General features: G+C 38.2%; 1 protein-coding gene across 1 annotated transcript; it reads left to right on the forward strand.

Annotated features, from left to right (window-relative positions):
- The first annotated feature begins 9976 nt into the window (after window positions 1-9976).
- tnxba (tenascin XBa) lies at window positions 9977-17676 on the forward strand. The gene is made up of 15 exons (XM_028471839.1): window positions 9977-10088; window positions 11380-12469; window positions 12559-12657; window positions 12742-13878; window positions 14102-14224; window positions 14355-14498; window positions 14582-14701; window positions 14783-14938; window positions 15057-15166; window positions 15240-15372; window positions 15455-15606; window positions 15695-15791; window positions 15870-16031; window positions 16114-16277; window positions 17192-17676. The coding sequence occupies exons 2-15, from the start codon at window positions 11503-11505 to the stop codon at window positions 17288-17290; spliced, it is 3663 nt and encodes a 1220-aa protein (XP_028327640.1). The 5' UTR covers window positions 9977-10088; window positions 11380-11502; the 3' UTR covers window positions 17291-17676.
- Window positions 17677-17749: the final 73 nt, after the last annotated feature.

The following is a 17749-nucleotide window of genomic DNA, read 5'->3' on the forward strand; positions in this document are numbered from 1 at the left end:
CAGGCAAAAGAAGAAAGAAGAGAACAAAGTCATTAAAATGTTATTGAACGCAACATGTTTTTGATTTTGATTTTTTTCAGCAGGTTTCTTTCAAACAAATATATACTATTGATTACATGATTTATAAACGCAAAACATATAAAAAGGAACTCTAAACACGTTTAAACTTCCTATCTCCACCTGCCATGCACACTTGTCTTTCCTCTCACTCCTTTTCTTCTCTGGCTCTGCACCCCTCACTAGATCCCTCCCTTATTTTCCTTCTGTCACTTTCACAGTTAATTGTAGAAAAGGAGATTTTCTCTATTGAAGCTCAGTCTCTTAGGTAACCCCACTCCTGCATGAAATGAGATGGATAGTGGGGAAGAGATAGAGAGGACGGTCAAACAGCAGCAGCAGCAGAGTCGAGGATGGACGCAGTGGAGAGAGGACTTAAGTCACAGGGAAGAGTTAGATTTTTATAACGATCATATAGGACAATGTGAGCAATAACTTTTCAATGGAACAGCATCGATACTATAATGGTCAATCACGTAAGTATGAACAAAATTGCATTTTTGCTGTACTTTAATATATTTTACATATATCTTTACTTTTTTTTTTTAAACATTGAACATTTATTCTTAGTAGCTTAGATAATATGAATTTATTTAGAGTTTTTTTAAACATAAATATTCACTCTTGTTTTTTTTATGTTTTTTAAATCTGCCTTTTCTTAAATCAACTATTCGTTGCAGGATTGGAACCTACGGTTAAAGGATGCTTCCATGGTTGATCTCAGCTCTGAATGGGAGTCTGGAGCTGATTGTCCAAACGCAATTCTTGTATGACTTCTCCATGTCCAGGAGTTGTGGATGGACATCATGCTCCCGGCCCTCATGCACTTCTTCACTTCTTCTTTTTTTTTAATGTGCTGTAACACATATACATGGAATTTTTTTTTTTTTTTTTTTTTTTAAACCGATGTATTGTGTCAAATCCTTTAAATTAAAAAAGGAATATGACAGCAATAGATACCGTTAAATATAATTTTTCAGTAGATTTTTCTGTGTAGGCTGACTGGGTGAACCCTACCTAGTTACTCCTGGTACATGGACTAGTTTTCTATCATGGGGTATAATTAATAACACACGTATAGTCACAATGACAAACTCTAACGTGTTTTTGTTTTGTTTTTTTACTTTAGGAGCTTTTAGAAGAAACTCAAACACGCTGATTGAAAATTTGCAAACCCTACTCAGAAAGGCCGAGGATAATGAGGCTCGAACTCTGACCTTCTTGCTCACAATAACTATTCCTTGCTATTCAAATGTAGTCTTTTACGTGAGAACTTCAACAGACTCTTGAAGAAAAGATTAAAGAACACTTCCTGCAACACGTTAGAAGGCTATACTCACGCACTCTCTTTGATCAGGGACTCATTGGGTAAACCTTTAAAAAAAAATCCTCACAGTAATCGACTCAGGTTATTGTGTTATACATTCCAACACTGATGCTTACATATATCTGTTGAACATTGTACTGCAGTAATCAATATTTATTTTTCTCGCGTAATATTGTAGAAAGACCTGCAATATATAGCATTGTTTCCATCTTGGTTCCTGAAAGTAATTCCAGTACAGGATAAATAGATGAATGAATAAAAGAACACCTGATTTAAACTTACTTGTATTCATGCATTTTTCAAATGTCCTGTGTTGAGAAAATCTTAAAGGTTTCTGTAAAAAAAAGGAAGAAATGAATTATCTGAATAATAAAATCTGCATCATTTTAAATTGTATTTTATTTTATTTTCCTTTGTCATTAAATATACAGAAATGAAAAAGTAAATGTTACTTTGAGTTACTTTAAGTTCTAAGACCTTGTTCGTGGTGGCTTTGATGGCTCTGGATCAGGATGTTGTGTAAGTTTTTTTGATGTTTGTGCTAATTTAATGTAGAAAAAAAAAACTAAAATTGTGTGAACTATAATTTTAAACCCTGACAGTGCACACAAGTATTTTTCAAAGTGTGGGCCACAGCTGTACCCTTGTAAGACATCCTAATAAGTAGACAATATATGTAAGATTTTAGTATCGATACAATTGCTTTTCATTTACTCTCAATACGTGTATTTTTAGCCAAAAACAAGTGGAAAAAAGTGATGGTACAGGGTGAATATTTCTATGGTAACCAATATTCTGCCACTTTTGCTTTCTAGTTGGATTTCTGTTGGAATGTGTGTCCCCCGCTGACCAGGGTGGGTTAGAGGAGGAATTTCATGACTTTTAAGCAGGGCTTGGCTTTCTTTAGGGAAAGGCTATTCTTCTCACTGTGATGTCTTCTTACACACTGTCACACATCTAAATAAATGATCTAAAACAATTATTCTAACAGTTTTTTTTCACACAGTTTGATATAAAATGCTATTTTTTGCAGTTTTAGGTATTTACTGTAATAACTACTACTTGATTACTTCAAGCAGCTGCTGTGCCATTGGCAAAAGTTGCCAGGAGGGGGCAGTGTTTCCCATCCTTAGCTTAAAGTAAAAGTTACTAGTTCATTTCACCCCTCCACGTTTATGTTGGTTATGCATTTTGCCACGGTTCCCTTACATACAGTAAACATCTCATGTATAAACTTAAAAAGGAAGAATGGAACTTCATTAATATTCCACAAAGACATCTGTGTAAAATAAAAGGTTTGTCAAAATGTACAATTATTTTTTCAAATAAAATAACACCAATGATTTCAATTCAAGATAAAAATAAAAATCTCAGGCTCTAAGTATAGATGCATTTATGAACTCTAAAACAGTGCCATGATTAAGAACATATTATTATGTCCAATGTGCCATGAGACCATTAAATGGAAACTACAAAAATAATCACAAAACATAATAATTTACTCCGTGGGTGTAGAAATGTAACAAATTACTTTACTTCTTTTAAAACATACTTAAGCACAATTAAAATTACTCATTTAGAAATGTACTCACAAAATTACAAGTACTCGTAAAAGCTACCCAATTACAGTAACCTGAGTACTTAATATCTTACATGATAGTGATTCACCCAACTGGATAATTGTATTTTTTTGTGTGTTTTTTCTGTCGGAGGATGCTTCACAGTTGTTTCTGCCTGACTTTTTACAATACGCAACTTCTATTTCTGCACCATAGTGTTGTCATCTCTTGATATCATAACACCAGATAGCACACATCTCATAGAAAACACTTGATACAGTGACTTCTATTGGTCTGATTGCCTACTATCACAGCCAGGCTGGTGACATCACAGAAGGCAGAGTGTGGGTAGATATCAGGGATGAATGAGATAAAGGTCAAGGTAAGAAAACCAGTCAGATAACACCCTCACATGATGTGATTGGGTCAGAAATAAAACAAAACCTGTTATTTATAAGTTATTTTGTCAATCAATTGGATTTTTGTATTCATTTCTTTAGATAATCAATGAAGAGATTTATCCCAAAAAAAAATTCAACATATCCTATTTTTCAAACACTTTCATGAAATTTAGGCAAATCAATGTTGAACACTAAACCAATAAACCAATAAAAAAAAATGTGATTAGCTTTTTTGTAGTGTTAAAAGCATTGCAGACAAAAACCTATGATACATTTTTTTGAGCTCGTAAAAGTTGGTAAACCAATTATTATTTCTTAAGGTTTTTCTACTTACCCTTTATTTATATCTGCATAGGTAGTGGAGCAAACCAAAGGATACCTGTGGTTCCTTCGCTTCACCATCATTTGTTATTAACTGTGGAGCTGCAGTCCTTTTAGTTTCCTCTTCCGTTCCCATGGCCACCAGCTCAATACCTATTAAATTACATCTCTGTGATATGAAGAATGAGTCCGACTCTCAATCAGCTCACTTCACTCCTGTTTCCATCTTTAACTCTAACTTTAGGCAATGGATGCCAAAACTAATGTTAGCCCTTAATAAATCTGATTAGAACAAGTGTCTATGAGATGATTACTGCTCAAATAGTAATAATGTAGTAGTGGTAGTGGTTTATATACACACGTGGACAAAATAGTTGGTACCCTTCAGTTAAAGACAGAAAAACACACAATGGTCAAACCAGTTTCATTAATTTTCTTATATTATTACATTTGTCAGTTTCAAATTATTTCACTGAACATTGTCGGTTTTTCTTTCTTTAACGGAAGGGAACCATCATTTTTGTCCACTTGTGTATAAAGGAGGCCGATATTAAACATAAATGTTGCCATTTTGTAGCAGAGTTACCACACTTATAGAGGCAGTCTCAAGCATAACTGCACATGTATTAAATACAAATATTTTAATTTAAAAGGTACCGACACTTTAATTTTGTGCTTTATCTAACATGCTCTATCTGTCTAAGATCAAGTGCAAATAGTGCTAAACAACTGGTTGTCAGGAAGGTGTGGTCGGCGCTACCATAAATCTTTCACGGGCTGCTAGTGACCGTAGTATATTGGACCTGCTGTTGGGTCAGCCATCGCACATGTCAACATTTTCCTCCTGGGAATCACTATAATGTCTTTTCTGCTTACTCTGCCAGGACGCTCTGTCACTTTCCTGCTTGCTGGCGTCGTGCAGCATTTTACATGTGCTACTGCGATGTATAGCTGAAGTTGAAACAACAGCTCCATAGACATCAAAAGTACCTCCAACACACATCCTTGTCAAATGCAAATGTTGAGAAAAGCACAACAAAAGCATAAATAATGAGTTAAATCAAAGTAAGAAGGTTGGAGCTAATGTGAACACGGCGCCCGAATCCACGTATTTCACATGTGGCCAAAAATTGCTGCTTTCCATCCAGGGGTTGTATTTCAATGAATTCCTTTGTTAAAGCAGAACGAAGTAACTTGCGCTTAGCGCTCCCCCTAAAGGTCCCTTTTGGTTTTGTCACTGTCATAAACACTCTGCACCCCCCGCCGCCTGCCCCACCCCACAGCTACATGTGCACCAATCACTGAAAAATCTAATACAACAGTGACACTATGGGTGCTTTCATACATATAGTCCTATGTGACCATGTGAACAGTATGAGGAAGAAAGACAAGTAAAATAAATTAATGATGTGGGAGTAATACGGAAGGGAGTGTGGAAATGTGTGTGATGTGTTTGTTTGTGTGCTGACAAAGCGGCTCTAAAAATGGATGGATGGATATGGATGGATAGATGGATGGATAGATGGATAGATAGATAGATAGATAGATAGATAGATAGATAGATAGATAGATAGATAGATAGATAGATAGATAGATAGATAGATAGATAGATAGAAAGAAAGATGGATATTTGTGTGTGTGCTGCCTGATGGAGCGTTGGGATACGAGTGTGCGTGCGTGCCTGTTGCCACAACGGCGTGTGATTGCTGTGTGTTGCTGCTGAGCTGTCACTACATGGAGCTGATCCGTTTCTTGGACAAAGGTCTTCTCTGCTTTTTTTTTTTTTTTTCTGACTCTGCCAAAAAAGCAGTAAAGCAGTACGTCTTGCCACCGGGTCGGAGGCAGGAAAGTTGCAAGTGCAGTTTTCTGGCCAGAGACAGCAGGTAGAGATGAAAGACCCCCCAATCACCCCATAACACTTGTATTACCCTCACAGGGACTATGAGAAAGATTTATTAAGGTGAAAAAGTACTTAGTTCTGCTTTTAAAAAAATGACTTTTAAGTCTATAGTTAATTACACATTCACAAAACATGTTTGATGTTTTAAAACTGACTTGGTACCCTTTAAGCCACTTAATATGAAGTTACAGTATATAGAGCAAAAGCACAGTGGAAATGCATACATTTACGTTTTTGTGTTGTTAGTGATGCCATGTTAAGATGCTTGGACATTCTTTTAAAACAATTAATCAGTCAAAAAACTCAAATTGCTCTATGCCAACCATATGCTTCAGTTTGGTTAAGTTGTGCTCTCGTGTCAGAGTATTTTTTTTTTTTTTTTTCCTCTTTTTCGTCTTTTTACAGGAGTAAGGGAAATGAGAGAGCTCTCTGTATTCAGTGAAGATAACTGTGACTGCAGTGGAAGTTCACTCCCCTTCATTCTTGTTTAACATTTGCAACCGCGAGGAAAAGGAGTGGTGGCATGAGTGGTTTTAGGTGTGTGTGTGTGTGTGTGTGTGTGTGTGTGTGTGTGGTGTAGTTTGTTCTTTGTTTTTTTGGAGTGACAACGTTTGAATAAATTATCCCCTCACAACCTTTAAAGGAAACACAAGTCGTGCATTAGATTGGCCTAATTTGTATCCTCTTGAATGTGGTTGAACGGCACGTGGACACAAGCAGCAGAAGTTGCAATTATATAACCTAAAATGTAGTAGTGAGTGGTAATGGGAGAAAGCCAGGGTTGGGGGTGGTGGTGAAGAGGCCAGGAACAAGCTAAGGCTTATGTGCTTATATTATTCTAATCTGTGAGGCCTCGTCCAATGTAAGCAAGACGGGTTTCAAACCATCACTTCAATCACCGCCTCATCAATGGCACAACTGTTTTCAACTTCACCATTAGACATTTCATTAAATTTGAATCAATGAAGACTGAGTAAATATTTAAATGTCAGCAATGCATTTACTAATCTCTGATTTCATGCTACAAGCAGCACATTTGAAAAGTGATTTGTATCCTCTTGCTAAATGAAAACCAATCAAGTGGTTGTCATGACCAAGGAATGCTATTTTTTGTCTTTAGTGTAGAAGGTGATTGTCTTTGGTAACAAGGAAAAGAGGACTGCTGTCAGCAAGTATCTTGAGTCTTGATCTTTAAAAGCTAAAAACCAAGTCAAAAACCTTGGTTTTCTGATTGACTCAGATCTTACATTCAGCAGTCAGATCAAATCTATCACAAAAACAGCTTCTACCACCTAAAGAACATCTCCAGAGTGAAAGGTTTAATGACTCAGAAAGATCAGGAGAAACTGGTCCATGCTTTTTTCTCCAGCAGACTGGACTATTGCAATGGTCTTCTGACAGGAATCCCCCAAAAGAGCATCAAACAGCTACAGCTGGTTCAGAACGCTGCAGCTCAGGTCTTAACCAGAACAAAGAAATCAGAACTCCAGTATTAAAGTCTTTACACTGGCTCCCAGTCAGCCTCAGAATAGACTTTAAAGTTCTGCTGCTGGTGTATAAATCTGTGAATGGGTTTGGTCCAGAATACATCAGTGAGATGTTAGTCAGGTATGAACCCAGCAGGTCTCTCAGATCTATGGACACAGGTCAGATAGTGGAGCCCAGAGCTCACAGTAAACATGGTGATGCTGCTTTTAGTTGTTATGCTGCAAAGAAGTGGAACAATCTGGCAGCAGAGCTGAAGTCAGCATCCAATGTGAACATTTCTAATTCAAAGTTAAAAGCACTTTTTTTCTCTACTGTGTATGATTGAGAGAGAGATTTTTGGTCATGTTGTTGAGATGTTTGTTGATCATTTTAAATGATTTTTTGCTGCCGATGTTAATGTTCATATTGATTTTAAGCTGTTGAATATTTTCTGTTGCACTTTTTGATCATGTAGAGCACATTGAGTTGCCTTGTGTATGAAATGTGCTATACAAAAGGGTTTGATTTGCCTAGAAATTATGGATTAAAATATGTTTTTTATTTAACAAATATGATAAGTGAGAATGCAGAATATAATGTATAGAAAAAACATGATGGGGTGGAATGAGTTGAGATAGGATATAATGAGAATGAGATGTGAAGATGCAAGGTGTAATGTTAAATCAAATTTGACAGGATGTTTTTGGAGCAAATCTGGTGTGAGGTGCAAGAATGATTTAAGGACTGTTTTAAAACTCATAGACAAAATGATAAAAACGAAGAATCGATAAGACAAACCAAAGGGATAAATCTTCTTTCTGTTATTTTATGGCTCTGCAACATTTTGTTGAATTATTATCTCTATATAATAACAAAGAATTAAAGCCTTAAAATTCTTAATCAACAACATTTGTAAATATAATATTGTTAATTCACGGATTTTTTTTTCTTCTCTTTTTCTTTAACCTTGTCTGCACATGCTGTCGAAGGTCGACACTACAAGAAGTGCAAACTTTTTGTGAACATCACCAGCCCTTCCTAAAGAAGGGCAAGAAACACTTTATTAAAGGTAGAATATAAAAAGAGCTCGGTGAGGGGGGAAGGGAACAGGGGAGAGGGAGTCAGGGTAGTAAAATTAAAGGGGTGGGGAAGAGTCAACTGTTTTAAGGTGAGTGCAATGTGATGTTATAGTTGTGCATATTGTGCTTGTTATCTTATTATTAGGTATCATGTGCCATTGTTCTCATCTTAATTCTATGTGTCTGTGTGTGTGGGTTTGTGTGATGTTGTTGGGGCTTCCTGTGGATTATTTGTATGGGGTATTTTTTATTGTATGTAAGGTTTTAATGATGTAAAGCACTTTGAATTATATTGTATATATGAAAAGCACTCTATAAATAAAGTTTGATTGATTGATTGATATTGTGCTGTGTAACCAGTTTAGACAGAAATTGAAGTGGGTGACACAGCACCCAGCTTAATGATGGTGGCCGTGAACAGAGGGAAGGAGTGAGTGGTTATTCCCAAAACTGGTATTTGGGATCAACGTATTTAAGGTTAAGCCACGTACGAGCTTATCCCACAGCCAAAGGCATGCCACTTAACGGATGCTTCAACTCTTTGAAGTTGCAAAAATCAGACCTAAGTTACACATCACTAAATACTAAATCACTGAATAAATTATGTCCGGACTGTCCTTTATGATGGGAATCACAAGTCATTTTTATTTTTTTAACCAGGTAAATGCATGTGGACTGCTGAAAATGGTTTAAATTATCATTTCTCTTATTGTTGATAACATTTTTTAGATTAGTTTTTGGCGTTCAGTGTTCTTCATGACATGCTGGGATCATACTCAACTTCTTGTTAGCAATGTTTTCTTTTCTGAGCGTGCACATGTTGCTAACTTGGCTGGTACTTCTGCTCTTTATATAGTATTCCCACAAATCTGGAATAGCTATAATGGTGTTGACTTCATGGCTGTGTGATGACAGTAAACTGTGTTTGTCTACATTTGTGAGGATGAGAACAAGATGTACAGTACATCCCTAAAAAAAGCCACCTCAATAATTTGCATTGAGAATACTGGCGTATGATTTGCTATGTGGGCTCTTACATACAGTTACAGTTACAATGTATAGAATTCAAAAAAAAAAGCTCATTACTAGTGAATGTGGGGATCTTTTAAAATCTATATGTTTTTCTTCTATCCTTAAAAGCTGTCGTGATGCAGATCAATGCATATCTGGAGTATGCAAAGTGTGCCCTTTCTGAACCGCTGATATACTTGTCTTCATGTGGTTTAGAAAAAGGTGGGATGGTGGGTGGCCCTTTGGTTGGAGATGCTGGGCCTCCACAGAGCATTCCTTAAATCTGGTGAATATTTGGTCACTTACATAACTCCCACGTAGTTACATCTCATTACCTACAACAAACAGCCGATTCATATAGCGAGAGGTTCCTGTCCCCCAGAGCCAGGACTGAATACCTACAGTGTTGGTGCCGTGTACTTCACCTGAATCATGATTCTGACCAGGGCTTTATACAGTTGAAGACTGAGTGTTGACGGTAGCGATGACTGGCGTGAGTTTAGTTACAGACAACAGACAGAAAAAAAACAAAAAAATGAATTGCTGCCTAACATAAACTTTGGAAATGTGCCACATGCAGGTAGTCATAATGTAAAGTTAATTATGGTAATGTTTTGCATGAAAATCAGTTTTCTCTTCTTAAAATAACCTAAAATGCTGTTTGCTGAAAACTAGCCTGATAATATTGTTAAACATCACATGGAAAAAAGCTTTTTTGTCAGTTTTATTCAAATGTTTTACATGGTAGATGAGAGAGAGAGAAGGGCTATAGGGTGTGGTAGAGGGGCGTGTGGTGGTGAGGTGTGAGGTGGGGGTCCTTAAGTAGGAGCTGACTTTATCACTGTCCTCTTTTAGTGGCGTTCTTTTCTCTGAAATCCTTCCTTTCTCGATCATATCCAGCAAACCTCCGCTTTTCCACACAGATGGAGGCAGAAACACAAAGACAGAAATAAAGCTATTATCCAGGTAAGTTCCACACCTTTTGTTCAATATGACTTTCATGTGAAACCTCAAAAATTGCAACAACAGCACTGCACTAGTTGCTGATTTTCATACTGTTGACATAAGACTGTATTTCATAAGTTCAGACTGACTAACTTGCATGATATCTTTGTTGCTGTGTGCTCATTGTGTAGCTGCACACATTCAAGTTTTCCTTTTATTGACTGCATTTTTAAATTTTTTTGTAATATAAAATGACATTTTTTAAAATGTTGCTTTTTGCATTTGACGAGCACCTAGAAACCGTATGAAATTTGAGTGGTTAAATAATAAATGCACTTATTGTAGCCTGCTTGATTTTTATTTATTTATTTTTTTTCCGGATTTGAAGCTGCTGCTGGACTTTTTTTCTTTTAGCGGTTTTATGAGGTGCCTGTGCAGTCGATTATGTAACTTTCTGTATAGTGAAAGACATACAGTGTACCTCGTTTCTGTACAGTAACGTTCTGTTAGGTCTCTGTATATTCTCACTATGCGACCCTTGGGATTTTCCAACTGAAGTCAGCTTCTTCCTACCTGTTCAGTCAGCTTTTTATATTTTTCCTCTAACATTGTGGAATTTTAGGAGACAGTATTGTTGCTGTTTGCCCTTATTCATGGATTATTAAAAAGTTGGTTTTGTAAAGGTTAGACTGATTTATTTTGCTCAATGCTTAGCCTATTTGTACATTTAAAAAAAAAAAAAAACTTGATAAATGTCAAATTCAATTTATATTCTTTTTGTTTTTGCTTTTTAAAATGTACAAGGTAACGTTTATTACAGTTTACATATTGCACAGGGTTTCTGATGATTGATAAAGTTTACAAAGCAGTTGTTACCTAAGAATCTTTTGTATGAACGGTTTCACTAAATGTGACGTTAATGATGCGGACCATGTTTGGCATAGAAGTTTAACAGACACGTTCTTATAGATGCTGAAAGCTGAGGAATGAAGGCCAACCTGATTATCTATGTAAAGCACTTTGAGTTTATAATAACGTTTGATTTGATTTGATTCAAAATCAGCAACTATTGATATGGAAAGGTCCTGTATGGTCAAGTACAAACCTGGAAACCACTGCTGTTACATAGCATATTCTATGTGATATTAGAATAAAATGTCAAATTAACAAATTCAAAGCTGCCCAGAAGTGTTGAAGTTCACCAATACTTGGCACAAGTATTGATGAACTGCTTTTCCCACAATACTTTTTCTGTGTTAAACTCAAGTAGCTCTTTCTTTAACATTTCTTTTTTTTGTCTTTTTCCTCCTAGTGAGAGAGAGAGACCTGAGCCCCCAATCCAACCGGTCACAGAGGAGTAGAAGTTGAAGTTTTTCATTTTACAGTCACACTTGCTCACAAATAAGACCCTCTGACACAAGTAGCAGGCTTCAAAATGCTATTTACTTTAGGACTTATCCTCCTTATTACTCCAATTCCCTCAATTCAAACTACAACCAATGAGAGGAGAAACGCCACAGTAAGTGATGTGACCGAACACAACCCCATATCCACCCTTTCTAAACCAAAAACCACTGCTGCCCTTCTGAAACAGGCCACTCAGTCCATCCTAAAGCCCAACACGGTCAATCAGACAGCATCTCCCACTCCATCCTCCAACAAAAAGCTTCCCCTCGCCGACAATACAGTAAATATCAAAAACAGAACCAGCTCTACAGTAACTCAAGCTTCTCCAACAACTTCAAATATTCAGTCAACATTTGTAAAGTCTGCATCAGCTGGTAATGCAAAAGTCACCAAAGATAGGGCTCAGCAACCTGTCAATCAGACCATTTCAGCAAAAGCTCCGTCAGCCAGTGAGGGAAAGACCGCCAAAGATAAACCTGCACCGACTGTATTACAAAACACTCAGCCAGTGTCCACAAGGCCTACGCCTGCTAGTAGCACGAAACCCAACAAAAACAAGCCCACCGCCTCAGCCAATCAGACAGTAGTTGCCAAATCTCCTGTCAGCTCTCGTGTGGTCACCAAAAATAAGCCTGCTCCAACCAAAGTTCCATCACTTCTTCCAGAAAATGCTGCTGCGACTGTAGGTCCAGCAGTAAACAAAGACAAAGCCACACCTTTTAGTAACCAGACCACCACGGTTAAAGCCCCCAGCACTGCAGGAAAAGACAAGGCTGCTCCTTCCCAGCCAATCAAAGTGGTCATCAGTGATGGCTGTGATTCGAGTGCGTCAAAGGAACAGGAGCTGAAGCTGAAACCTGGTGCTCCTCTGGTGATGACCCATAAGATCAGCTTGTTGCCGGGTGGCTGCAGCAGTGGATGTGAGACTGAGATGGCTGAACTGAAAGGACGTGTAGCCAGACTGGAAATGGAGATGTCCATTATAAAGGACAAATGTATTACATTTGTTACGTAACATTATATTTTGCATGGCGAATTAAAAGATATATTAAGTGATTTTATCTTTTTTTCATTTGTTCTACAGGCCCATGCTCTGCGAACTGCCCAAATGATTGCAGTGGTAATGGGGATTGTCAAAAGGGAAAATGTGTTTGCCAACAAGGATTTATGGGTCCAGACTGCAGTAAGTGTGTGCAAGGAGTCGATATTGGTTTTAGGGAAAAAAAAGTTTTTTTTAACCACTGACTCTTAGTTTCTGCCATTTCAGAGACTACCGGAGAAAAGTCCAAGACAGCAGTAGACACAGAGACACAACAGTTGAACAAAGGCCAGAAGAACATCCAAAACAAATCTACCAAAGCAGAGCAGACACTTTTACAGCAAACAGAACAAAAGAAGGGCTTGGAAACTAAAGACGCTGACAGGAAAGGCAAAGAGACCCCTAATACTGTCAAGAAAACCACTGCTAAGGGTTCTTCAAGTGCCACAAGAACGAATAGGCCAACTGTTGGTCAGGTTCTATTTAAACATGAGGGAAGAAAGCAAGAGGAGGCCCGCAAAGGAAAAACAATAGTCATGGCTACAAAAAAGGTTACCCAGAAAACAAAGGAAGGTACAAGGTCTAAACTGAATACTCAACTGAAAGATGAAGCTCAAACTAATGTTACACATCAACATGTGAGGAAAACAAATGTGACATCTAAAATGGTGACTATTTTTTCTAAAGTCACAGGAGCAAATAAAACTAGGGTGGGCAAAGACTCTGTGGAGCAGTCCACTTTGGCTGAGAAGAACGTTCCTCAGACAACAGGAACAAAACACACCAAAACAGGTCAAACAGACACAACTGTGCAGTCTGTTGACACCAGAAGAACTGAGAAGACTGGTAAAGGAAAAGAAACACCAAAGAGCCACTACATAGTGAATGCAACATACGTGACAGTATCAAACGAGACCAAAGTTCTTCAGAACAAAATAGTCCCCAGGAGGACTGGGGGGTCGGGGTTGGGGTCTGTGAAGGCTGCAAACATATCTTCTTACAGCTTCACCATCACTTGGTCTGCTCCACAGGGGATGTTCAAGAACTTTACTGTAATCAGGAGAGAGCCACAGACAAGGGGTGACGAAGACGAACAAGAGCTTTTTGAAGAGGACGTTCTTGTTTCAAAGAAAAATACAACTGAAGTCTCGGTACACAGCGAGAACGTTAATATTACAGCATCTTCTGGAAAAACAGGAATAGCACAAGGTAGACCTGAAGCTCGGAGGGTCTCTATGGTTGTCCCTGGCAGTGTTCGCTCTGTGGAGTTTAGCAATCTCCGTGCTAACACACGCTACGTTCTGCACGTATATGGTACCACTGGAGAGAGGAGATCAAAGATTCACAGACTTACTGCAACTACAGGTAACTAATACACACAACAACACATTTTTATTGTAAGTAAAATAATCAGAAATAACCCTGAGAGAAATAAGAAGGAATCCACCTTACTATTGTTGCTACTGCTTCCTGTGTGGTAGCTAAAATAAATTAGGCTTCGTTATGTTGAAAGTTAAGCATGTACAACTATGAGTAATACAAAGATCAAGAATAATTTACACAATCGGATTATCTTTTCTCTCGTTAGGTCCGGAGCCTGCCAAAGACATGGTGTTCAGTAAGGTGACAGAGTCTTCTCTGACGGTTTCCTGGTCCAAACCAAAGACTGTGGTCACTGGTTACAGGATATCCTACACTAACATTGTCACCGGTTAGTGAAAACTTGTTTTCGTCATTCCTCGTGAGAAATATGCTGACCTAACAAACTATGAGGCCATTTTTAGGCCATTTACTGCCTTAAGCCAAACATCTAATTCTGATATTTTTTATCACTCTGTCAGGGGAGACCAGCTTCATATCTGTGGACTCTCATCAGTCCTCTTTGATTCTGTCCAAGCTGTCTACTGGAACTTCCTACATAGTCACTGTGACTGCTGTGCATGGTCGGACACAGAGTGACATGCTAACATCCTTGATCACCACAGGTACATTCTACGAAGAGCGACAGAAAATGCAGACATATTTGCAAAATAATAATTCATGCATATATTTCATCTTTTGACTGCAGTGCCCGCCCCTCCCACACAATTTCAAATCACCAATGTGACGGATACCAAAGCCCTACTGCAATGGACACCTAGTCTGGGAGAAGTAGACCGTTTCATCATCAGTTATGAGTCCTCAAAGAGTGAGTGTGGTTTTCTGTCTGTCATTTATTTATGACAAAGTGCTAATGACTTGGTTAAATGTTTGCTCCCTTACCCTACAGCTCCTAATGTGACTGTGACGGTGATGGTGTCAGGGAGCTCAGTGGAGCACCAGTTAAGAGGCCTGCAGAGAGGAACTCTGTACAGGGTCAAGGTCCTGAGTCAAAAGGACAGCCTTCAAAGCATGGCCTATGCAACCACGTTCACAACAGCAAATGGTGAGAAAATGTAAACAAGGTTGGGAATGTTTATGTTAGACACACATTAACAACATCTTTAGTTCTTACAATAAGCTTTTCACTGTATCAAATCTAAGAAATAATTTTTGTTTCCCAGTGGTTAAAGCCAATGAAGTTAATGCTCGCTCTGCAGTCATTACCTGGAGATCCACTGTGGTTTATCACAGCTACAAAATAATTTATCAGGTGGTCGGAGAAGAGCCAAAGGTGGGTTGTAATCCATCAAAGTGCTTGAAAAAGGACACCAGTCTAAATCTGTCAATGTTTGTGTTTACATCAGGAGTTGATCCTTGAGTCCACAATGACAGAGTATAAACTGACAGGACTGCTGCCCATGTCCCGTTATTTTGTGCTCGTCCAAGGCGAGAGAGATGGACATTACACATCGATCGTCACCACAGAGTTCATCACCGGTGAGCTGGAGTTTAAAAAAATATCCTCTCATTTTCCCTACTGATGGAAAACAACAAAACAAAATCCAAAATGTAACCACAGGAAAGCTGCGTTTCCCGTTTCCCATTGAGTGCTCTCAGGAGCTGCTCAATGGAGCTTTGCACTCAGGAGAAGTGGACATTTACCCCCATGGAAAAGAGGGGGGAGCTGTAAAGGTCTACTGTGACATGGAGACGGATGGAGGCGGCTGGACAGTGAGAACAACTGCCATGACTTAATTTGAATTTTAAAAATGAAACAAAATGAACATTGATTTTAATGAAGTGTTTTTGTGCATTGTAGGTGTTCCAGAGGAGAATGAATGGGAAAACTGATTTCTATCGAACATGGAGCGAATACAGTGCTGGTTTCGGAAATCTAAGTGAAGAATTCTGGCTTGGTACAGTTGGCGCACACAGTCGGATTTCAACATTTTGAAAAAATAAAACAACAGCTTTCTCCACTTCCTTGTTAACAGGAAATGAGGCACTCCACAATCTAACCAGTGTCGGCCAAGTGAGTTTGAGAGTGGACATGCATTCTGGAAATGACAATGCTTATGCAGTCTATGCTAACTTTAGTGTTGATTCAGAAGAAAGACATTACACTCTAACAGTGTCTGGCTACAGTGGAACAGCAGGTACTGATTTGAAACTCACAATAATTACTGCTTTGCATAGATGTGTGTCGTCCCTAACTCAATAATGATGCCTTTCTCTCAGGTGACTCTATGAGGTACCATAATGGACGTCCATTTTCAACTCGAGACAAGGACCCCGCCTCTCTGGGAATTCACTGTGCCAGGGCTTACATGGGAGGCTGGTGGTACAAAAACTGCTACAAGACTAATCTCAATGGTCTTTATGGTGTTAACAGGGATAATCAGGTATGATTTATCACTAACCTTAAAGTTGCTATCCATTTTAATTTCTTAATTAGATAAAATCATATTGTGTGCCTCAGAGATCAATTAATCGAACATCCTTTATTCCAACAATAAAGGAAAAAGGTTGAAATTGTAGCTGGAAAGTTTGTTTTCATCTCCACCGTTGACATTTTTGCACAGTGCATTATGGGATGTGGAGTCCCGTAAATGGATGCTTAGAAGTGTTTTTACTTCATTTTGACATTACAGGTAATATCAGGAACAAACTAGAACAAAGATGGTGTCAAGCAAATCACTGTTCTCATTGTCTGGCGAAGAACTTATAGTTCTTATAGTCTTATAGTCACCGTCAGTGACTATAGTTGCTGTGTGATCAGTCGTTTGAGCAAAGTTGCGCTTTTTGCTTGCTTCATCGCTTCATGTACCCACGGTGACGTAGGGATAAAGTCGTTGCCGACTGGATATCGCAACACAGCGTTATTTGAAGTCAGTTGAAAAGTGAAACATTTTCAACTTTGAGCAACGTCCAGAGACTCAGATTGCGCGATTGAGTCATTTACGTTGATTTTGAATGTAATCTAGACACCAGGGTTGCTGAAGTTGCTTTCGGTGTGAACACTCCTTTAAGAAGGAAGTAAAAACACTTCAAGATCAGTTTACGGGACTCTACGTCCCACAATGCAATGCCTGCAAATTTCAATAAACGGAGTATTAACGGTGGAGATGAAAACAAACTTTCGACAGCAATTTAAACCTTTTTTCTTTTTTTTTTTAGAGTAAATTATGTTGGATTCACTGATCTTTGAGGCGTACACTATGATATTATCAAATAAAGGAAATATTGTGGGAAGCAGCTTTTATCCTTTATATCTTCTGATACAATGCATCCAAATGATTTTTCTCCTCTGATGCAGGGAGTGGTCTGGATAGACTGGAAAGGTAAAGACGCATCCATTGCCTTCACTGAAATGAAGTTCAGGCCATCCCGGTTCTCCCCTACGACTCTTGGATAAGCATGACCCAAACGCCAGGAGCTCCACAGACACCTCCGTGAATTCTGATTATTATTACAAAACCTCAAAAACATCATAGCAGGCAGTAACTTTTCAATAAAATTGTGTTTTGTGGTTGCGACAGCTACGTCAGCAGCTACCAATGACTTTGATTCATTGTTTAACATTTTGTTTCTGTTTTGGGGGCAGATTACAATTAAGTGGGGAAAAAGTTCATTTCTTTTTTTGTGTGGTTTTCCTCAAGAAATGTTGTGTCAAATGCATTCATTACAATAAAAAGTTGCTCAGGTTTACATCATGGGCACCATTATGTGAGCCATCACACTACTACTATAAACAAGTATGCACTGTTTCTTTCCATTGGAATAAATGTGGCTAATATGAAACACTGGGGTTGTATTTATTGTTCATTAAAACAAATTGAAAACATAAACTTAATGGATCTCGTCTAGATACAAA

This window comes from Gouania willdenowi, chromosome 16 (genome assembly GCF_900634775.1).
Source record: "Gouania willdenowi chromosome 16, fGouWil2.1, whole genome shotgun sequence".
In the NCBI taxonomy this organism is placed as follows: domain Eukaryota; kingdom Metazoa; phylum Chordata; class Actinopteri; order Blenniiformes; family Gobiesocidae; genus Gouania; species Gouania willdenowi.

Bases quoted from the DNA above. Each gene is read 5' to 3' on its own strand.
- tnxba (XM_028471839.1), top strand. From the start codon at position 11,503: ATGCTATTTACTTTAGGACTTATCCTCCTTATTACTCCAATTCCCTCA. The intron at 15,373-15,454 runs GTGAGCTGGAGT...ATGTAACCACAG, and splicing joins CACCACAGAGTTCATCACCG to GAAAGCTGCGTTTCCCGTTT. The intron at 15,792-15,869 runs GTACAGTTGGCG...CCTTGTTAACAG, and splicing joins AAGTGAAGAATTCTGGCTTG to GAAATGAGGCACTCCACAAT.